Here is a 19,129-nt window from a genome sequence, read left to right on the forward strand (position 1 = left end):
TTTGATAATAAACTGGTCAACAGTAAGTAAACTGTTTTCCTGAGTTCTGTGAGCCATTCATAGCAAAGCAATTGAACCTGAGGAGGGGACTGTGGGAATCTCAGATTTACAGCCAATTGCTCAGAAGCAAGGGTAACAACCTGGACTTGTAATTGGCATCTGAAGGTGGGGGGCAGTCTTTCCGGACACCACCCTTGATCTGAGGATCGGATGCTATCCCTAGGAAGACAGTGTCAGAACTGAGTTAAACTGCAGGACACCCAGCTGGTGTCACAGAATTGCTCAGTGTGGGGAAAACACACACATATTTGGTGACCAGAAATAGCAAAGTACAGTTCTGTGTAAAGAGCGAAGGAGAAATACAGAAGGAAAAGACTGGATTTTTCAAATACATACCCATAGAAGAAGGGAGAGGACCGCGAACCATCTCCTGCAGCCCCTGCCAGTTCAGGCAGGACCCAGGACCCTGGCTCCCAGTTCATCCAGCAAGTATTTCAGGTGTTCCTTTCCGCTTTTCCTTACCGCTTTTCAGGTGTCCCAGGTGCAGTGAGCACCAGGATCCACTGCCTTTTATCGTCTTTTTTTTTTTTTTCTCCCACTGCTTTTTAAGTTCCTGTGAGGTGCAGGAAAATCTGTTTTACTTGGAGGCTTGGGCATAATAGTCCAACCCCAAGATAAAAGGATTTCCCCTGCTGACACCGAAGACACACAAAATGATAAGAGAAACTGAACACAGCTGGCATTTCCGCGGCAAGCAGCAGCGACTTCCCTATGTTGGAAGATTTCCAAAAAATAAAGGGCGGAGGCCCTAGGTCAGGACAGGAAGAGGTAGGGAGGGCGCAGGGGTATTGTGACATGCTCCAGGGAAGGGCGGCTTGTCCCGTGGCCAACAGACGCCCCGGGGCCCAGAGGGGCAAGAGAGCCGGGACCGGGCATGGAGCCTGGGGCCGGGCCCTCCAGGGCCCTGCAGGACAGGAAGGCGGAGTCTCAGCAACAGGCTCGGGCCCAGCCCGTCGAGGGCCACGGCCGGATACTGCTGTTCGGCGAGCTCTGGAAGCAGGATGAGGACTGCCTGACCGTGCAGGACGTTTTGGAGCAGGCTCCGGACGATCACTGCGCCAGGCCCTCGTCCACTCGAACCGCGAGCTACCACAGCAGCTGCGCCACGCGGCAGCGCAAGCGTCCCGGCCACAGCGGGTGGGACAGCGCCGACTGCCCGGCCGCCAAGTCCAGGCGCTGCGCCAAAGAGAGGAGGTGCGACAGGTGCAAGGCCACGGACCCGTGCGAGTGCCGGGCGGCTCGGGCTGGGTCTGAGACCTCCTGCCGCGAGGCGGCGGAGGAGCCGCCGTCGGGAGGCTGGGTGCCCTGCCCGGCGCCCCAGCGCAGCCCCCGGCTGCTCCTGGTGCTGTGCCGCGCGTCGGCGCTGCGCTCCAACCTGCCGCGGCTGCAGCTGCTCCTGCAGCAGGTGCAGGCGCGGCACCGCCAGCCGCCTGCTGCGCTTGTCGGGATCGTGGTGCAGCCGCAGCCGGAAGAGGAGGCCGAGGCGCGCCGCCGCTTGGAGACCCTGCTCTGCAGCGCCTTCGCGCCGCACAGCCCCTCGGTGGAGGTGCACACGGCGGTGTTCCGCCCTAGCCGCTCGGACTGCGTCCTGGACGTCCAGCCCGCCGCCAGCACAGGGCGCAATGCCAGGGCTCGGGGCAGCGTCCTTCTCGTGGATCAGGAGACCCAGACGGATGGTGAGGGTCCCGACAGCGGGCGGGGGTCGGGGGAGGGGGTGCGTGGAAACTGCAAGGATGGAGGGAGTGCGGTCCTGGTCCAGGGGAGTGGACACATCCCCCATGTCACGGGACCGCTCCTAGAGCCTCCACTTAACACCGGTTTGGATGAAGCTTCATTAGATTTCTCAGCCCAGGTGTGTTCGCTGGGGCAATCTCTGGTCAAAAATATTCACATTTACTGAATTTGTAGAGTTAAACTCTTCCCACCCATCCACCCAGCCCCTTTCTCCCCCTGCACCCTGCATCACACTTCTGCAAGGTACAGATTTGGGAGTTTCTAGGACCCAGGCCCACCCCGGCCTCTCCACATCCACTTACTCCTTGATTGGTTCTAGAGGCTTCTCCTCCAAGGGAAGCATAATTGACAAGAAAACCCTGCCTGGTGTGCATTAGGGACTGTCCTAAGGGCTTTTCACGTCTCCTCCTCACAGCTAAGCTTTGGAGGAGGTGATGGGTCGGGATTCCTGCTCCGCTCTTGAGTGCATGCCTATCAAGGAATCCAGGCCTATGGCCCCAGAGGGTCCAGGGCCTTGGACACTGAGCTCTGGAATGAGCACCAGGTGCCCTCTGTCTCCAGGAAGTCCTCTCCAGAGGCCGGCGGCAGCAGGGAAGGAAGCGCCTGGGACGGGGAGTTCCAATACCCAGTTGCTCAAAGCTCAGCCACCCTCCTACTGGTGACCAGAGCAGGTTGTCCCCTTGGAGAACTAGCTCCCGTTCCTCACAGGTGGGAGCCAAGGGCCAGCTGGTGTCTGAGGTGTCACCCAACTGTAAGATGCGAGCTTAGGGGCAAATGCTGACACGCTTGCTCTTAGCGCCCTGGAAGTAGCCAGAGGTCCAGAACCACCGGGTGTGGATGTTCATACCCTCAGAACCTCATCCTCACTTCACCTCCCCCTAGACTCCATCTTCTCACCTTGCCAAATAGTGCACGAGATTGTCCCATGGCTGTCAGGTCAAGTAGGAGAGCCCCTTGCCTGTGGACTGTTCCAAGATCCTCAAGCAAGGCCAGAAAACCCCAGCCCGTCTTAGGAAAGTAACCCCTTCGTGATACAGTCTGTTGGCCCTCACATTCCATGCTCACCCTGCCTTCAGCGGTTTTCTGCTTTCTTTGTCCCCCTACCCTCGCCTTGGAGAAGCTTGTGTTGCGCTTCTTCTCTGGACTCGGGCCCTCCAGGGTACTCACAGCCTGGGAGTAGGGAACTCAAGGGAAGACAGGAAACCCATCACTCTAACACCATGCCGTATGTGATCTGGGACTCAGGGAGGGAAGGGTCTCTTCCAGTTGGGGACCTCAAGGAGACCGGTCCACTTAGGATGGAACCTGATGATGGGAAGTGTAATGACAGAGAGGGAGGGGCCTGAGAGAGGGGAAGGGCTTTCACAGATGGAGGAAAGCAAGCCTCCACTCTCACAGCTGGCAAGAGCTAGAAAAGGTAGCAGAGAGTTGGTCAGTATACCTGGGATGCTGGTCTGTGACCATGTTATGAAGTCAGACTTCCAGCCGGGAACTTGTGCTCCAGCGGGAAGGCAGTGGGGGCCAAGGAAGACCTTCTAGCAAAGTATCACAGTGCTGTTTTTCCTCATCCCTCTGGACCAAACTCTCATTCCATGAGTGCTGTCTCCCTGCTTCTTGGAATCACCCTTATGAAAGAACCCACCCATATTTTTTTCCACTGCCATAGAAAAACTCTCCACTCCTCCCGAAGCCTGAGCCTCTGTGTTTTCTCCATCGCTCTCCTCAGGAAGAGAGACCTGTTTTCTGTGCCATTTGGCTCCTTGGTGTGAAATGACACACTTCTTTCATCTCTACCAGGAAAGACTACCCATGCATGTTCGCCCCTTATCTAATTCATTTAAAAAACAGGGTTCTCAACCAGGGGCAATTTTCTCTCTCTCTCTCTCTCTCTCTCTCTCATACACACACACACACACACACACACACACACACACACACGGAGGCATTTAGCATTGTCTATAGACATCTTTGGTGGGGGAAGCAGTTGCTACTGGCATCTCGTGGCAGACACCAGGGCTGCCGGTAAACTTCCTACAATACACAGGAGAATCATCCGGCTCATACAGCAAAGATTTATCCAGCCTCAAATGTCAGTAGAGCTGAGGTTGAGAACCCCTGATTTAAATCAGGTTGAAGCCCCAGGCAAAAGCCCACTGGTGTCTGGAAACCTAATTTTGCAGAGATAAATGCCTTTGGAGTTCCCAACCTCTCTGTTAAATCTGGACAGGGTCCCTGACCCCAGTTTCCAGTCTCTCTGATTCTAAATTGACTCCCCCAGAGGGATCCATTGCTCTTGACTCTAGAGAATTACCACCTTCTTATAGACTCAGCTGCTCCTTGAACTACTTTGTGCTGATGGTCAACCAAATCCAATCTGACTTTATTGATCTGAGGGATCTTCCACTTCTAATCCTTGGTGACTTTTTTAAAAAAGAATTCAGTCTTCTCACTCAAGGGATCTTTCTAGCCCATTGACTTTTAAGGCCTGAATAATGATCTGATTCCCTATTGCCTGCTGGAATCATGAAATGAAATGGGAACTTCGCCCTGTCAATGCTTCCAACTAGCTGGGTGATCTTGGAAGGTGATTTAATTTCCCTAAGTTTCCCTCAGTTTCTCTTCTGCAAAAAAGAGAATCATTACGGTCTTTTCAGGATCTAGAATCCAAAAATACTTTCTGTCATTTCACATTTCACATCGGGTCTGGCCTTGCATGGAGGTGCCTTCTAGCAATGTCTGCCCTAAACCCTATCCTTGGCCAAGGGCATCACACACCCCCACCCCCAAGAGCATGAGCTTCGCTGCTGAATACTCACCCACCTTTTGATGCATTTATGGCAGAGGTAGAGTATTCTAAGGTGAGCACATTCTGTGTTGCGGTCACAGCGTGAAGCTTAGGCTTGTCTTTTAAAAACGCCTTTTCCGCTTCCATCCTGAAAGGAAAATCATATTTTTACCTTGAAGTAATACTCATAGTCTCCTAATTGACCCGACGAGTTTGGGGTTTGAGAGGTAGTCCATCATTGCCGCGACTGAGTTAAAAGAAAGTGTAGTTTTCCAAACTGTGATGTCTTATAGGGGAAATTCTTTTGCAAAAGCGAGGTTCCTATCCAAGTTGCGGATCCCTAGCCCCTTCCTACAGTGGGGAGGGCAGGTTTTGGAAGAAGGGTGAAGCTACTTTAAGATCTTCTGAATGGGGAGGAAACAGCTGAGATGGGAGAAGCCTGCGGACCTCCCGTGGACCCCCAAACCTTCAGTAAAATTACCTAAAACTCACAGGATGCATGGTGAAGTAGTTTGTTTTGGGTTGTGGAAACCCTTGGCAGAGCTGAGCTTCAGAGTTGGGGGCGGGGGGGGGGTGTCTAAAAGCGAACAGAGAGCGCTTAGGGACCCAGGAGCGCACCAGCGGAGAGGTGCCTGAAGGAGGCGCTCTGGTCGCAACATCTTGGGGGGTCCAAGATGTCCCCGTTCCCGTAGCCAGGCTGACCCAGGTCCCTGAGGGCCTTCTGCCTATCCCGGTTGCTGGGGAGGAGGGAGGACAGCAGGCTGGCGTAGGCAGAGAAGACTGTCCCCAGAACCCTGCCATAGGAACCACCCTGGGTTTGTGACCTCACAGGAGGGGTGGAGGTGACTGTTCTCTGCGGGGCTTAGGTCCCTCCCGAGGCCAGACCCTTCCCCCAGGGCAGGGGCAAACGGCCCCTCCAGGAGGGAGCCGGAAGATTAGGCAGCTCCATGTAGGTCCACGTTTAGGTGAAGAGAACCCACCATGAGGAAGGGCAAAAGGAAGAAGCCGGAATCCAGACGCCATGGCTCCACCTCCCAGCGCACCAGCTCCGAGTCCACCCCGCAGCAGCCCAGCCCGGCATCCACTCCGCAACAGCCCAGCCCCAGATCCAGCCCGCAGGAGCCCAGCCCGGCCTCCACCCCTCAGCAGCCCAGCCCCGCCTCGACCCCCCAGCCGCCTAGCCCTGCCTCCACCCCTCAGCAGCCCAGTCCCGCCTCCACCCCGCAGCAGCCCAGCCCCGCCTCCACCCCGCAGCAGGCCAGCCCCAGATCTACCCCCCAGCCCAGCTCTGTAAGCACCCCGCGACAGTCTGCGCCCCAGGCTCTCCCAGCTCCCGAAACCAACTCCTCCACCCGGGGCCTGTTACCTCAGGACACTAACTCGAAAGCATCCTCTCGATCCAGGAAAACAGGTGGGCAGGCTTCTAACTCAAGAACATCTAGCTTTCCTGCTGGTGGAGTCCTAGGTTCCCCGGGAGGCGGGTTCATTTCGGGTAATGGTGCATGGTTGATGTGCATTCTGGAACGTGCTGGTGAAGTGTGAGGGTTTGGGGTTTTGTTGTTACCTAGGACTTCAGGATCCCTGGATTTTGCCAGTCCTCACCACCCTGGGTCTCAGTGAAGGCAGCCACACATACACATCGATCAACATTGCGCTTGGCTCCGTGGTGATATATCTTATTAGGAGTCAGAAGTGCCGTGTGGCTGCTCAAAAATAAAAACCAAGGATGTGTTAATAGAAGTATATGGTTTAGGACAAGGGAGGTGGTCATTCATACTCTTGTGTGCTGTGAAAAATGCCTAGCAATCTAGTCCAAAGAAGATAATGGGGTTTGAGGGGTTGGGAAAGCAAGAACCGTGTGATGTATGAGATTTGGTTGAAGGAATTGGAGGAAATTTGTCAAGTAAAAGATGTGAGTAGACTTGTTCTTTGTTGGCCTCAGAGGTCTGACTCAGGGTTGCCAGATAAAATACAGGACACCCAGTTAAATTTGAATTTCAGATAAACAAGTAATTTTCTAGTCCCAGGTATTGCATGGGCTTTCTGTATTTTTATCTGCTAAATCTGGCAGCCTTACCCATGGAAGATACTAGAGACAGGCAGATTTCTGCTCAACAAGAAGACATTTAACAACAATTAGTTCTGTCTGAAAATGGAATGGCTGTCTAGGAAAAGTGGCCCTCCGTCTTCTTGGGTAGCCAGAATCTGACTGAGCACTGGATTGCATAGAGGGAATTAAGTGGAGTTGGGGAGACAGGCTGGTTAATATTACTACTTCTAATAATAATAATAATGGTAGTAACGAACTAACAACCCCCAAGCATTTACCATGTACCTAGCATTCAGCTCAGCTGTCAGTGTGCATCTTCCCATTTAACAGTCCTATAAAGGAGGTATTATCATCATGGTCTCCCTTTCATAGATGGGGAAACTGAGGCTCAATGAAATCAAACAACACACTCTCAAGCAGGCACTGGTAACACCAAGAGGAGGACCTCCGTCGATTCTGACTCTATAATCTTCACTCTTAACTGCAGCATTGACCTTCTGATCCCAAGAGTCCCAAGTTTCCCCAGGAGGAAGAACACCCTTCTCTGAGCTTCTTTTGGCTTCACCATGAGCCAGTGCCAGTGGCTTTATGATCCCAAATAGGCCACACTCTCTGGGCCACAGCTTATTCCTCCGGGATGGTGTGGATATAAACTGCAAGTGAGGTGTGAGTGAGAGAGCTAGCCCCAAGCGATTGCGTGGACAATGGTATTTCGGTGGCTAAGAATCAACCCATTCTTAACATGTAGAAATGGTTTTGAGTGTTACATATTGCATATATTGTGATCATCAACCACTGGTGGAAACACTTCTGGATTATGGCCTTCAGAACTGATATCTGTAGAAAGCAAAATGTTCCAACCCCACATCTTTTGAGGAATGCGTGTGGCTCACCCCTGGGGAGGAATTCTGCGTATTGAGAAGGCCATGCAGGTGACTGGGGTGGCCTGCCCGTGGTTAGAGTGGACACCCTGCACTTTTCTGCCAGGGGAATTTTATTCCTTCAAGCCAGAGTGTGAAAAATGGTGGATGATAAGGGATGAAGGCCTGTACGTAAGGGCGCCATTTTCTGAAATCCAAATCTTTTTTTTTTAAAGGATGTTATTTATTTATTTGTTTGAAGCGGGGAGGCAAGAGGGAGAGGAAGGGGGAGAATCTCAAGCAGATTCCGAGTCAAGCACAGAGCCTGAAGTGGGGCCCAATTCCACGACCCTGAGATCATGACTTGAGCTGAAATCAAGTCAGACGTTCAACCAACTGAGCCACCCAGGTGCCCCTAAAATCTAAATGGAACCCACATCCATGGCTGGAGGGAACACAGAATGGTGCGGCTGGTGCTGAAAACAATCTGGCAGTTCCTCAAACGGTCAAATGCAAAGTTACTATATGACCGAGCAATTCCACTCCTGGGGACAAACCCAAGAGAATTAAAAATAGAACATCCATACAAAAACGTGCACATGAATGTTCACAGCGCCATTAATTAATGGTAGCCAAGAAGTGGGACAAACTCAATATCAACAATCTGATGAACGGATAAACAGCATGTGGTACATCCATACAATGAAATCCTATTTGGCACCACTGACGCGTGCTACAACATGGATGAGCCTGAGACACATTGGGCTAAGTGAAAGAAGCTAGCCCTCCAAAACCCACATGTTGTACACGATTCCATTTATGAAATGTGCAGAATAGGCAAATCCATTGATCGGAACTGGGGGGAGGTGGGGAAAGGAGTGACCGCAAATGGCCATGGGGTTTCCTTGGAGCGCAAGATGAAAATGTTCTGGAATTAGGCAGTAATGATGGATTTACATTTTTGTTAATATACCAAAAACCACTAAACATTTTAAAGAATAAATGTTACGACACAGAAATTAAATGTCTATTAAAACAATTAACAAAGAAAAAAGATAAGGCTTGCCTTTTAGAATCCCTTCCTTCTCCATTCCAGGAAAATAACTGTGGTAGGCAGGTCTAAGGAGGAAGTGTGTGTTGTCTGCCCCATTGATCACTGGCTTTGGGAGCTTATGTTGGAAGAACGTGTAGCTGTGTCAAGAAGCCAGGACCCAAGCCAGGAGGAAGAAACTGTCCGTCGGAAGTCCTCCTGTGTAACAGCAGACGGCGCCATATCTGAGGACTCCTGGCATCCTCAGCAGAGGACAAATGGGAGAGAAGTTTGGGAAAGTGTTTCAAGGACTGTAAATTGGAGCAGCCACTGTCTTCTGGATCAGTCAATAAACTGCAGAAGAATGGACCATGTTCCAGTGGAATCTCAGAGTCACTCTCCTACCGCTGTCATTTTCTGCGAATTCCATGGATGGAGCACCAAACGAGTTAGAAGCCCTGAGCTGAAACCCACTTCTTCCAATCTCTGTGTTACAAGGCCACACCCCATCTATTCTTTGAGACTCAGTTTCCCTGTTTATAAACTGAGAATAAAAAAATAATAGCGCCATTATTTCAAAATGGCCTGCGGAGCTCCAGGTTCTAAAACAACCAGGTTCCCCTGCTAGTCTTCCGTCCCTTGTCTCCCTAGCTCTCCCACGCCTCCTAGAGGCAGGGCTCCCTCATCTCTCTCCTTCTCTGTCCATCCAGGGGCTGTGACTCGTGCGGGCCCGCGGGCCTTCTGTTCCTGTTCCACTTGCCCCGGCAGCTCTGCTTGCTGGCGTCGTCTGGGCCTGTGTCATAGCCGCATCTTTGATGTCCTCCTTCCTCGGGTCTGGCCCACCATGCCAGGGAGAGGATCCCCAAGCCTCCTCACTTTCTACAGGTTCTGGAGCGCGTGGGGGGCTGGATCCTCGGGGCACTTGGGTCCCAGGGCCTGGCTCTGTCCTGGACCCTATTAGCTGCCATGTTGTAACTCCTTCTTGAGAATCCCAGGCGGAAAGGAAGCCTCTCCAGGGTGGCCACTTCCTGGGGTTTGGCGCCCTGCCCTTTCTGACCAGACCCACGCCCAGGGGTCCCCCATCTGCACAAAGAGGGCCCAGTTTTCTTCCTTACCGGAAATGACTTCTTTAGGAGGCTCGTGGTTCTTTTCTCCATGGTCCCCCCTTCTTCCTCAAAGCACACTCCCTCTCAGCCCTTAGAAAAGTCCCTCTCACTCAGAGCACTGTGATTCAGTGCTCTGTTGGGCCACCAGCCTCCTTCTGTGGCCCACACCATACCTGAGAGCTTCAGGTTCTTTACCTGCTTATGAATTTCCCCTAGAATTCAGTGATAAATACTGATTGGAACCCACATGGCCAGTTGGTAAGAGCAAGACCTCCACCCCATTTAGAGGGTTTCACGTTTCACAACCATTTCTGACAGTCTCCACAGGGGACACGCCCCCAGGCTCCCACAGCATCTTCCGAGGTACCTGCCCTTCCTTTCCTCTCCCACGAATCCATCAGGAGAAAGCCACCTGGTGGCTGCTGCTTCCACTCACGGGAAGACCCCTGTACAGAAAACGGAACTAAAGATGTCAGTCCACTTTCCCAGTAGCGCAAGGTGATGTGCCTCCCTCTGTCCCCAGGGCTAGGCCCCAGAGTAGCTATACCTATACTCAAAGGTCTCACCAATGTCCATGAACAGACTCCCTGCTTGGGGATCTCAGACCCCTACTCCAGGAGCAGAACCGATGCCTCACTCTCTTCCTGCTCCCTCCCCCACCAAATCCACTCTCCTGTCCATCCCTGAAAATCACCACCTCTCGGACATGAGAGAGGCATACAGGTAGCCCAGTGTGTCGAGAGAACATGTGTAGAGCTAAAAATACTCTACAGTCCGGTAAGTCCCATCAAGGAACGACCTGCCCGCCGCTCACCTCTACTGATTTTCCTCGCACACACTTAGTATTTCCGTCCATCTGTCCATCTGTCGAGCCATGCCATGGATTTCATGTCGCTTTAAAACCAACAAGTGAGAACCCCTCCTGGGCATAGAAGACTAGGTACTGTGAGGAAAACCAGAACAGGGAACTTGACCCTTTAAAAATCGTGCAGTCTATGTGGCAAGGTGAGATGTGTACGTTCAGAAACTAAGATGGGAGCCAAGGAGTGAGCCCTGCTTCTTAGAAGTTCAAAGAGCTTCAGAAAAAAGGGGAGCTCCCTCCAAAGCTTGGGTCCACAGAGACTTTATAGTGTCAATGGTATCTATCTGCGCTGAGTCTAGAAGGGTCTTGGGATCTTCCCCTGGCTTACTGTGAAAAGGTGGAGGGAAAGGTGAAAGCAAGGCGGTTCCCCATTAGGGGAAGGAGAGGGAGGGGCAGAGATGCTGCCTGGCCCGGGTGAGACCTCTAGTCTTAATTCCACTCAAATCACACCATCAGCTTCCATATTCCTTACATTTCTCAGTGGAGCCGAATGTTGGATCTTGGTTTTAAATACACATTCACATCAAATAAGATTCCCTACCTCAGCAGGATTGTTGCCCAAATGGATATTGCCTTTTGGGAAAGCCTTCCTCACAGTCACTGGCACGATGGTCCATCTTCCTTGCCTGTGTGGTGGGCATCCCATGCGGCTTCCTGAGATGATTCTTCTCCAAAATAGAGGCCCATGATAGAACCTACTTCACGGGGTGGTTTTGAGGCTGGAGGAAGACACTGGGTGTAAGATGTTTAGCTCGGGCCTGTACACCACAGCCTTCCCTGCCTTCATATCCTGCTTCCTGAGTGTCCCCAGAAGCTGGCATCCCAGGCTTGCCCATCCTCGGAGGGGGGGGTCCTGTGGCAGGGAGTCACCGGACGGAGGCGGACAGAGCTGTTTTCTCTTGGGAGGAGCATCAGTAGTGGGGAGATGGGCATTTCTGAACTGCTGAGGGGATCCTACACTTTCTGCCTCCCCTGTCTGTGGACAGGCACTAGAGTCCAGATTCTCCCAACCTGTGGGCTTTCTGCTTTGCTCTACAGAAAACCTACAAGGAAACACTCCACTCATCGTAATTCGCGTGCTCCAAGCTCTCGGGACTGCTGCTGTAGTTCTGGGGGCCCTAGGAGCTGCCTATTACACCACTGAATCCTTGTAAGCAACCCCCCAGGCCCACGGTCCGGCAGGTACGTGTACCTCCTTTGTGCCTCTGTCCCCTTGCACAGGTAACGCTCAAGCCCACTGGGTCACCGTGCCTGCAGTGCAGGGCTGAGGGAGTATCTGTCCCTTCTAGGAATAAAGGAGGAATAATTTATGGATGAACCAAGCCTCCAGCCTCTTAGGGAAAGGGTAAAAACTGAGTGACTTCCTGGCCTCAGGGTCATCTGACATGGCTCTCTCAAGCAGCCCTGACACTCTTGGAAAATGCTAGACCCATTATTGGGATTGTCAAATCAGAGCTCCCCCAACACTCACCGGGGGGTAGAGGTTCCCTAGTCACAGATCCCAGGCAGGATGAAGCTGGAGAGGTTGGACAGAGGTTGGACAGAGGTTCCCATCTCTCTTCAGGACTTCCCTTGGAACTTTCTCTCTGCCAAGAGAACTTTCCCTTCTGAAGTGCTATTTATCTTTCATGACCTGGTCCCATTTCTTCCATAAGCTCTTCCCGCCTACAGTTCCAGTGATCTCCCCATCTTTTTAACACTGTTTTCTCCACCCTTTTCTACTCTGTACTGTGGGCGATTTCTTGGTACCTATGTGGCCTGCTTCTCCAACTACATTGCACAGTCCTTGAGGGCAGGGAGTATGCCTTATATGGTACCTCCAGTCCTCCCCTGTCTTGGGCCAGGATCCCAGGGGCAGAGCCTGAGACAGGGATTTGGTGCATAGGATTTATGAGGGAAAATAGGAGTGAAGGAGGTAAGAGAGGACAGAGGAAGTAGTAGGACAAGGAGGAGGTCTCGGCTGGAGTCCAGCCTCAGCCTGATCCCAGGAGAGCTCTGGCGTGTGAATTAACCACAGAGCTGGTCTCACCTTGGAGCAAGAAGCTTGTCCTTCTGTGCTCCTCCATCATTGAGTGATTGGCAGTAGGAATGAGGAGTGTATGTCTTTGGGGAAAAGCAAATCTCATTTGCCCTCTTGAGAGAAAGTTCCTGGGGAAAGAGGCAGCTCTGAGTGATTAGCAGCCAACATTCACAGTTCGCAGGAGCTGGGGAATGGACGCACCTGCCCAGAAAGAGGATCTAGGTGGGCAGCAAGAGCACCCATGGTTGTTGCCATTGTCAAATCCACTGGCAGTGAATGCCTAATAATGGGGGATAATGGTAATGGCAGCTGTTCAACCCACTCCCAAACTCCACCAGCCATAGGAATGGACGAGGAATGGCCACCGTAGGGCATGTGGTGGGAACAGATGCTCAAAGCATCTCAGAAGCCCAGCCCAAAAAGGAAACTCACCATCCACTCCGGGGCTCTACTGCCTGATCAAGGGACTTTCATGGAAGAATAAAAGCACCTTAAGCTTCATGAAATAGCAGAGTAGCTGAGGGCCTCAGTTTCCCAGTCTGTAAACCAGGAAGGTCATGAGACCTCTGTCCTGAGATTGTTGAGAGGCAGAGATAGGGTGCTCAGAGGACAGGGCTGGCCAGCTGGCCAGTCTTGTGACTATGACCATCGTGGAAGTGGTCAGAAAGGTTCAGGCTTCGGAGACAGAGCCCAGTAACTGGGTCTTCGGGGATGCCTTGCTTAACTTCTGTAAGAGGCATGTCCTTGCTAAAGGAGGAGGAATAATAACTACCTCCAGGGGCAGCGGTGTTGAGGATCTAATGAGGGGATGTTCAGACTCGCCAGGCTGGGTCACAGGTGGTGATGCGCAGTTTGAAGAATGGCCCTGAGCGAAAGCATTGTGTCCTAAAGGCTCCTTACAACAGGGGCCACGGTGTCCCCTTGGGTTCTGCCACTGGCGGCAGGCAAGCCTGAGATTGGATTCGCCTCCCACATCCAGGATCTCTAGGGCCTGGAGCAAGTTTTCCCTAACTCCTGCCATCTCCTTCTTGTTAAATGGGGTAATAACAGTACCCCTCTCACTGGGTTGTTGAGGGAGTAGGTGAAAAACATGCATGTCAAACACCCAGCAGAGGGCCTCGCCCAGAAGAGGCCCTCCACATAGCCGCTGCCCCATCTGCGTCATCAACACCGCCTCCTAACTCAGTGTTCCCCAAACTCGGCCGACTTTGACACCTGCAATAGCCTTACTCCTTTTAAAATTAGCTTTCTTTTGAACTTACATGCATTTATTTTCAAGGCAAATTTAAGTGTGGCCATAAATGGAAAACCCTATTGCTTGCCATAAAAAGACTCACAGGAGATATGAATCCCAAATGTCATGGACTTCTAGCAGAGGAGGGTGCCCAAGAAAGGCTCAGCTTTCAAAGCGGTGTCCTGTGTGTTCCAAGAACATGCGCTGGACCTAAGACTGGCAGCTGCACGCCGGGACGCTCGCTGTCTTTGCTTTAACCAGGGTTGAAAGATGAGTGGCAGAAATCCTGGCAACTTAATGTGGTGTCGGGGGCCCTGCATGGAGGGGCTCAGAGAGGGGAGGAGGGAGATGTTTATAGACAGCAAGGAGGGTGAGTAAAGGGGATGGGGAGGGGGAAAACAGGAGGAGGGGCGTAGAGTGGAACCCCATCCAGGGCCTGGAGTAGGTCACGTCCCTGCCACTGAGAGTGAATCGGTGGCAAAGCCAACAAGATTCCCCAGAGACTGAGGCTGTGAGTGTGTTGGAGGTGAGGGTTCAAGTGGCCTGTGGGGTTCTATACTGCTGACTTCACTTAACAAACTGGCCAATGCATGCTGTGCCCGAACTTGGCACCGCTCACCTCTTTCTTCTGCTCTGAAGGGTGACTCCTTATGTCTTCTTAGGGTGGACCCCTTACCTGGAGGCAGGCCTGGGGACCTGCCTTCTCCAGGCTAGATAAAACTAGTCCAACAACAGAGCTCACACCCAACAGGCTGGTCCTCCCAGGAATGGACTTCTTTTCTGCAGCCATAGTTGTCCCCTGACCACTCCAGTGTCCCTTGAGGGAGAGACAGACACCTGCCACCTGAGACAGGCTTCTTCCAAGGCCCCGTAGCCCATGCCTGGCAATTCTGATGAGGTGGCCTTTCCCCCACGTGACCCACTGCTTTGGTCAAACTTTGGTTCCAGCACTGGGATGGAGTGTTCATTGGCTTTGGGGCCCTTGAAATGTTCTTTAACTGACCCTCAGCAAGACCTGGCTTCTTCCAGACTTGCTTCTGCCAGAACCCGCACTCCAGTGTCCTATCCCATCATTCAGTGGACACTAGGAGTCTAAGGTCTAATTATGGTGCCACCAGCAGGGGTCAGGAGAGGACTTTCTAAAAGCCTAGAAGTTGCAGTGACAATTCCTGGACACTAGTCAAACATAGTGTCTCCCACCCCAACACCCTGGGGTTCCCCGCAGGAACCCCTGTAAATAGGCAAGTGGGTTAGCACAGCTGTCGCGTGTCAGTACTGACCATGTGCCCGGCACCACACTGGGGACTGTGAGACACGATGACCACAGCGGGAAATGGTTGGCCACACCCACCCACAGGCCAAGGCAAGGGCTTCGGGCTTGGAAGTCCGGTAAAGTCTGTGGATCTAAACTGGCCAAGGCTCCCAGGCAAAGGGGGCAGGGGATAGTAATTCCCATGGAGACAAATGCTTTCTGACACCCAAGCTAGACGGCAGAGTCCAAATGACAAGAGAGCATGTTCACTGGTTAAATATTGCATTCATTCATTCATATTTCTTAGGTCCCTCCCACTGTGTTATAGGAGTAAACCAAGACAGAACCAAAGATCCATCCCCCAACACAGGGAGCCTGCATTCCAGTGGCCACAGACAGACAATTGACCCATTTAATGAATAAACAAGATCACTCGATTTGGCAGCAAGTGTTATCAAGGAAATAAAGATATAAAGTAGATCTGATAAAGAGCAGAGAAGGGCGGGTGAGCCGGCAGGGTTGTTGCTTGCAATAGGCTGGTCTGCGAAGGCCTCTCTAAGCTGAGACATATAGGGCAGAAGGAGACAGGCAGTGCAAATCTGTGGGGAGAGGGTGCTTACAGACAGAAGAGCAGATCCAACAGTTAGGCAGGAAGGAACTTAACATGTTTTAGGACAGAGAAGAGGTCAAGATGGCTGGAGCTCTGGCGGTCAGGATGCCATCACAGGGGAGACCAAGGTCAGGTACAGCCTTGAAGATTTCATGTTCTAGATGTCTCTCAAGCTGTTGGTTTTCATTTCAAAGATTTCAAAACAATCGCAGTGCCTGTTGGACAGAGGTTGGGGAAAAGGGAGGAGGACCAGGTGGGAATCATCTGGACTGGGCTGGACAAGCAAAGATGGCACTTGGATCAAGGGGATGGCTGCAGAGGGGAAGTGACCAGGGACATTACAGAGCTAGAACCAGCAAGTCTTGCTGATAGGTTGGATGAAGCGATGAGTGAAAGGGAAGCCTCAAGGATGACTCCTTGGGGTGCCATTGCCAGAGGCAAAAGGCGCAGGAGAGGATGGAAATCGAGAGTTCTGTTCTATTCTGTTGTTACTATTGAGGCATTGGACTACCAAAGGGACATGTCACGGAGGCAGATGGACATATGGAAGTCACTGGAAAAGCCAGGTCTTAGCTCCAAGCAAGGGAGTGATTCATAAGAGCTGAAATCTACAGCCACAGGCAGTGGCTAAGATGACTCCGGGAGAAGACCTAGATAGAGCCGAGAGTCTGGAACTGAGGCCAGGAAGATGCCATTTAGAAGTCTGGTAATGAAGGAAGGTGCCAGTGGAGAAGACACCTGCCGTGGGCTTGCTCTGGGTCTAGGCAAGCATGAAGGGTCCCAGTAAGTTCTCAGAGATAGGGAAGAGCGGGTAGGTTTCAGGTCTGCAAGTGGTTTCCACAGGTAGGAAAAGGCAGATAAGAGACAATCTCAGCAGAAGGCGCTGATGAGCAGGGCTGAGACCTGATTGTGAGGACCCTGCTACTATATGTCTGTTTGTTCTTCTGTGCCTCACAGAGTGCGGACAGACAGACATGTGCTTCCCTATCCTGTGGCCGGGACCCACCCTCATCTGTAAAGTGAACAGAGGGGGGACCGTGCACCCACACCCAGGTTCACAGCCTCTTCCCCTCCTGGGATGGATGGGCTGACCCAGGTGCTTCCTGGACTCGCCCTTCCTACTTCCTACACATCCTGCATTTTCGACCATTGCCCTCAATGCTGATCCTTCCTGATCAAAAAGCTTTCACTGCCCTGTGAGAAGAATGCCTTCACTTGTGGGCAGGGTGAAAAATACCTACCTCTAATGGATAAGGTGTTTGGTAAATAGGAAAGTGCTCCCCTCGGACTTCTCTCCCCTTAATTCAACTGTAAAACTGAAAGTGCGAATTGGTAGGTTTCCAAATGCCACGAGGCATTTTAAGACTTGATTTGATGTGGAATGTGGCTTAAGATTTTTTGGTGCTACAAATTTCAAGAAAACCTAATTCAAAATGGCAACAGGGAGATTATCTCAGGGAACACTTGGGAAGCAGCACATGGATGGTTAACTCAACAGGGTCAGCAGGGACCTGGGGACTAATCTGGATTTCAGCTCTGACACCCCTCAGCAAAGGAGGGGCTCGTTCCCCCTCACAGGCAGATATATGGAAGAGCTCCCAGAATTTCATCCTCATACCTGACCCTCAGAAGTCAGGGAAAAGGCCACCTCCTCCTTATGTCTCTTCTTGTGTTAAGTTTTTCCCGGAAGCCCCTGCCCCTGGTATACCTGCCCTCTAATTGGGGTGACATACCCCTGAATTGGGTCTCATGTGTCTTCTTCAACAAATTAATGGCAGAGGGGAGTTAAATTACCCTGACTGCATTAGACCAATCCAGAGCTCCCCCTATATTCTACCCCAACTCTGGGGCTGAGTTTGCTTCCCTTTACTGCACAAAGGAGTAGAGCAAACTAGGTGGGAACCCTGCCAGCAGCACCGACAAGAGGCAGGAGTGCTTTTAGAAGGTGATACGGTAGCAGAGTGACAGATGAACTCCAATGTCCAGACCTGTTGGCTTGGACAAGTGCTTGAATCCCGGAAAGCCCCATGAGGGTTTGTGTGCCTGGGGGAGGTGCACTGGGACATCCTGAGTTCCAAAGGCTTAGCAATTAGACCTTGTAGAAGGGAAATAGTTTAGTGTCCTCCTCAGTCCAGAGCCTAAAGAACCATCTAATTGCAGTGGCAAAACCCCCTATGTGGTAAAAGGTGTTTCTAGAACCTTCTTTCTTAAAGCTTGGTAAACCTGTCTCTTAGCATCCCACTGGAAATGAGGAGGCACCGAAAGGAAAGGGCTGTTTCCCCTCTCCTTTCGGGCACCGAGCACAGTAAAATTCACTGCCATGGCCCAGTTTTGGGGGAGGGAGGCTCCACTGCAGCTGCTAGGGGCTCTGGGGGTGGGGAGAGAATAGAAGACACTAATGTTGACTGAGCCAAGTGTGAGCCAGGCATTTTGCATAAGTGCGTTACAGCCTGAAGGGGAACACCAGGCTCCAAGTGGCTGTTTGGATGAAAAGGAGACTGGACAAGAGAATGGAAGAAATTTGAATCCTATGTAATTCATTTTTCCCCAAGAAGACCTCAACGGCTGAACCCTCCTCACCCATGGGGTTGTAAAACTGGAAAGCCACCAAAATTCCAAGGTCATGGAATGTTGTCCAAGCTAACGGCTCTATCCTTATTTTTTTCTTACAGATCCAGTTTCCATCAAGGATCTCTCTTGTCACCAAAATAGAAAAAAAAAAAAAAAAAAGAATTCTGTTTCATTAGTGTGTTTTACTCAGAGACACAAAGTTGGACTTGGCAAATGGGTTTGGGAGATAAGTGTGGGATGACTGTAGAGCAACAGGCAAACAAGGGTGGGGTCCTCCTGTTCCTGTTGGGGACCACAGACCCGAGGGGGGCAACTTTCTCTGCCCACACTCACAGAACAAACTGCTTCTGATTTTCCCCACTCTAAAAGCAAGAATTATACAACTCAATTCAGTACCTAACATAACCAGTCAACTGCACTTCTGTCCAGTGGTAATCCTGGTTAGTGGGAACAGGAGGGATGCCCTGGCCCCTTTCCAGGCCTGCACCTTAGGGAACAGAGGCTCCATGCCCAGGAACACTTTGTCTCTGAGAAATGACTTCATTTGGTTTCACCTGTGATAGGAGAGGCGCAGGGGCAGGGCACAGAGCAACTTGAAGCCTTGGGGTCTGTCCCGAAACTTTGCTGCCGCCCTCCAGAGCTTGGGGGTCCTTGAGCAGCTGAGGCAGAATGAGATGACAGTCAATTCGGAGCAGTGGCCACTGGGGACAACTGAAGCTTAGATCTGCTGGGTTAGCCTGGGTATGGGGGTGCCGTGATTGAGGAAAGGAGGCAGACAATAAACCTCAGAGTAATCCTGGCAGAGGCAGGAAGGCTGGATGTTTATACACCCAACCCATTGGTCCTCAGTTAAGGGGTGTTGGAAGGGAGATGGTTAATTCCCTGGGATTTTTGTTCACTCCAGAAATGATGTCCTGGGCAAAGAAAAGTAGATGGCTACCACTGGAAGTCCAGA

The 19,129-nt window shown here is 51.7% G+C and overlaps 1 protein-coding gene across 3 annotated transcripts; it reads left to right on the top strand.

The window, feature by feature from the left end:
- Positions 1–854: 854 nt before the first annotated feature.
- SPATA3 (spermatogenesis associated 3) lies at positions 855–18,317 on the top strand. Of its 3 annotated transcripts, XM_032355139.1 has the most exons (4): positions 5,444–5,990; positions 9,230–9,404; positions 11,526–11,669; positions 18,276–18,317. In XM_032355139.1, the coding sequence occupies exons 1-3, from the start codon at positions 5,561–5,563 to the stop codon at positions 11,629–11,631; spliced, it is 711 nt and encodes a 236-aa protein (XP_032211030.1). In that variant the 5' UTR covers positions 5,444–5,560; the 3' UTR covers positions 11,632–11,669; positions 18,276–18,317. The 3 variants fall into 3 exon arrangements, with proteins under 3 accessions (XP_032211028.1, XP_032211029.1, XP_032211030.1); XM_032355138.1 differs by lacking the exons at positions 5,444–5,990; positions 9,230–9,404 and adding an exon at positions 856–1,736; XM_032355137.1 differs by lacking the exons at positions 5,444–5,990; positions 9,230–9,404; positions 11,526–11,669; positions 18,276–18,317 and adding exons at positions 855–1,736; positions 7,726–9,201.
- Positions 18,318–19,129: the final 812 nt, after the last annotated feature.

Source organism: Mustela erminea, chromosome 8 (assembly GCF_009829155.1).
Source record: "Mustela erminea isolate mMusErm1 chromosome 8, mMusErm1.Pri, whole genome shotgun sequence".
Lineage (NCBI taxonomy): Eukaryota > Metazoa > Chordata > Mammalia > Carnivora > Mustelidae > Mustela > Mustela erminea.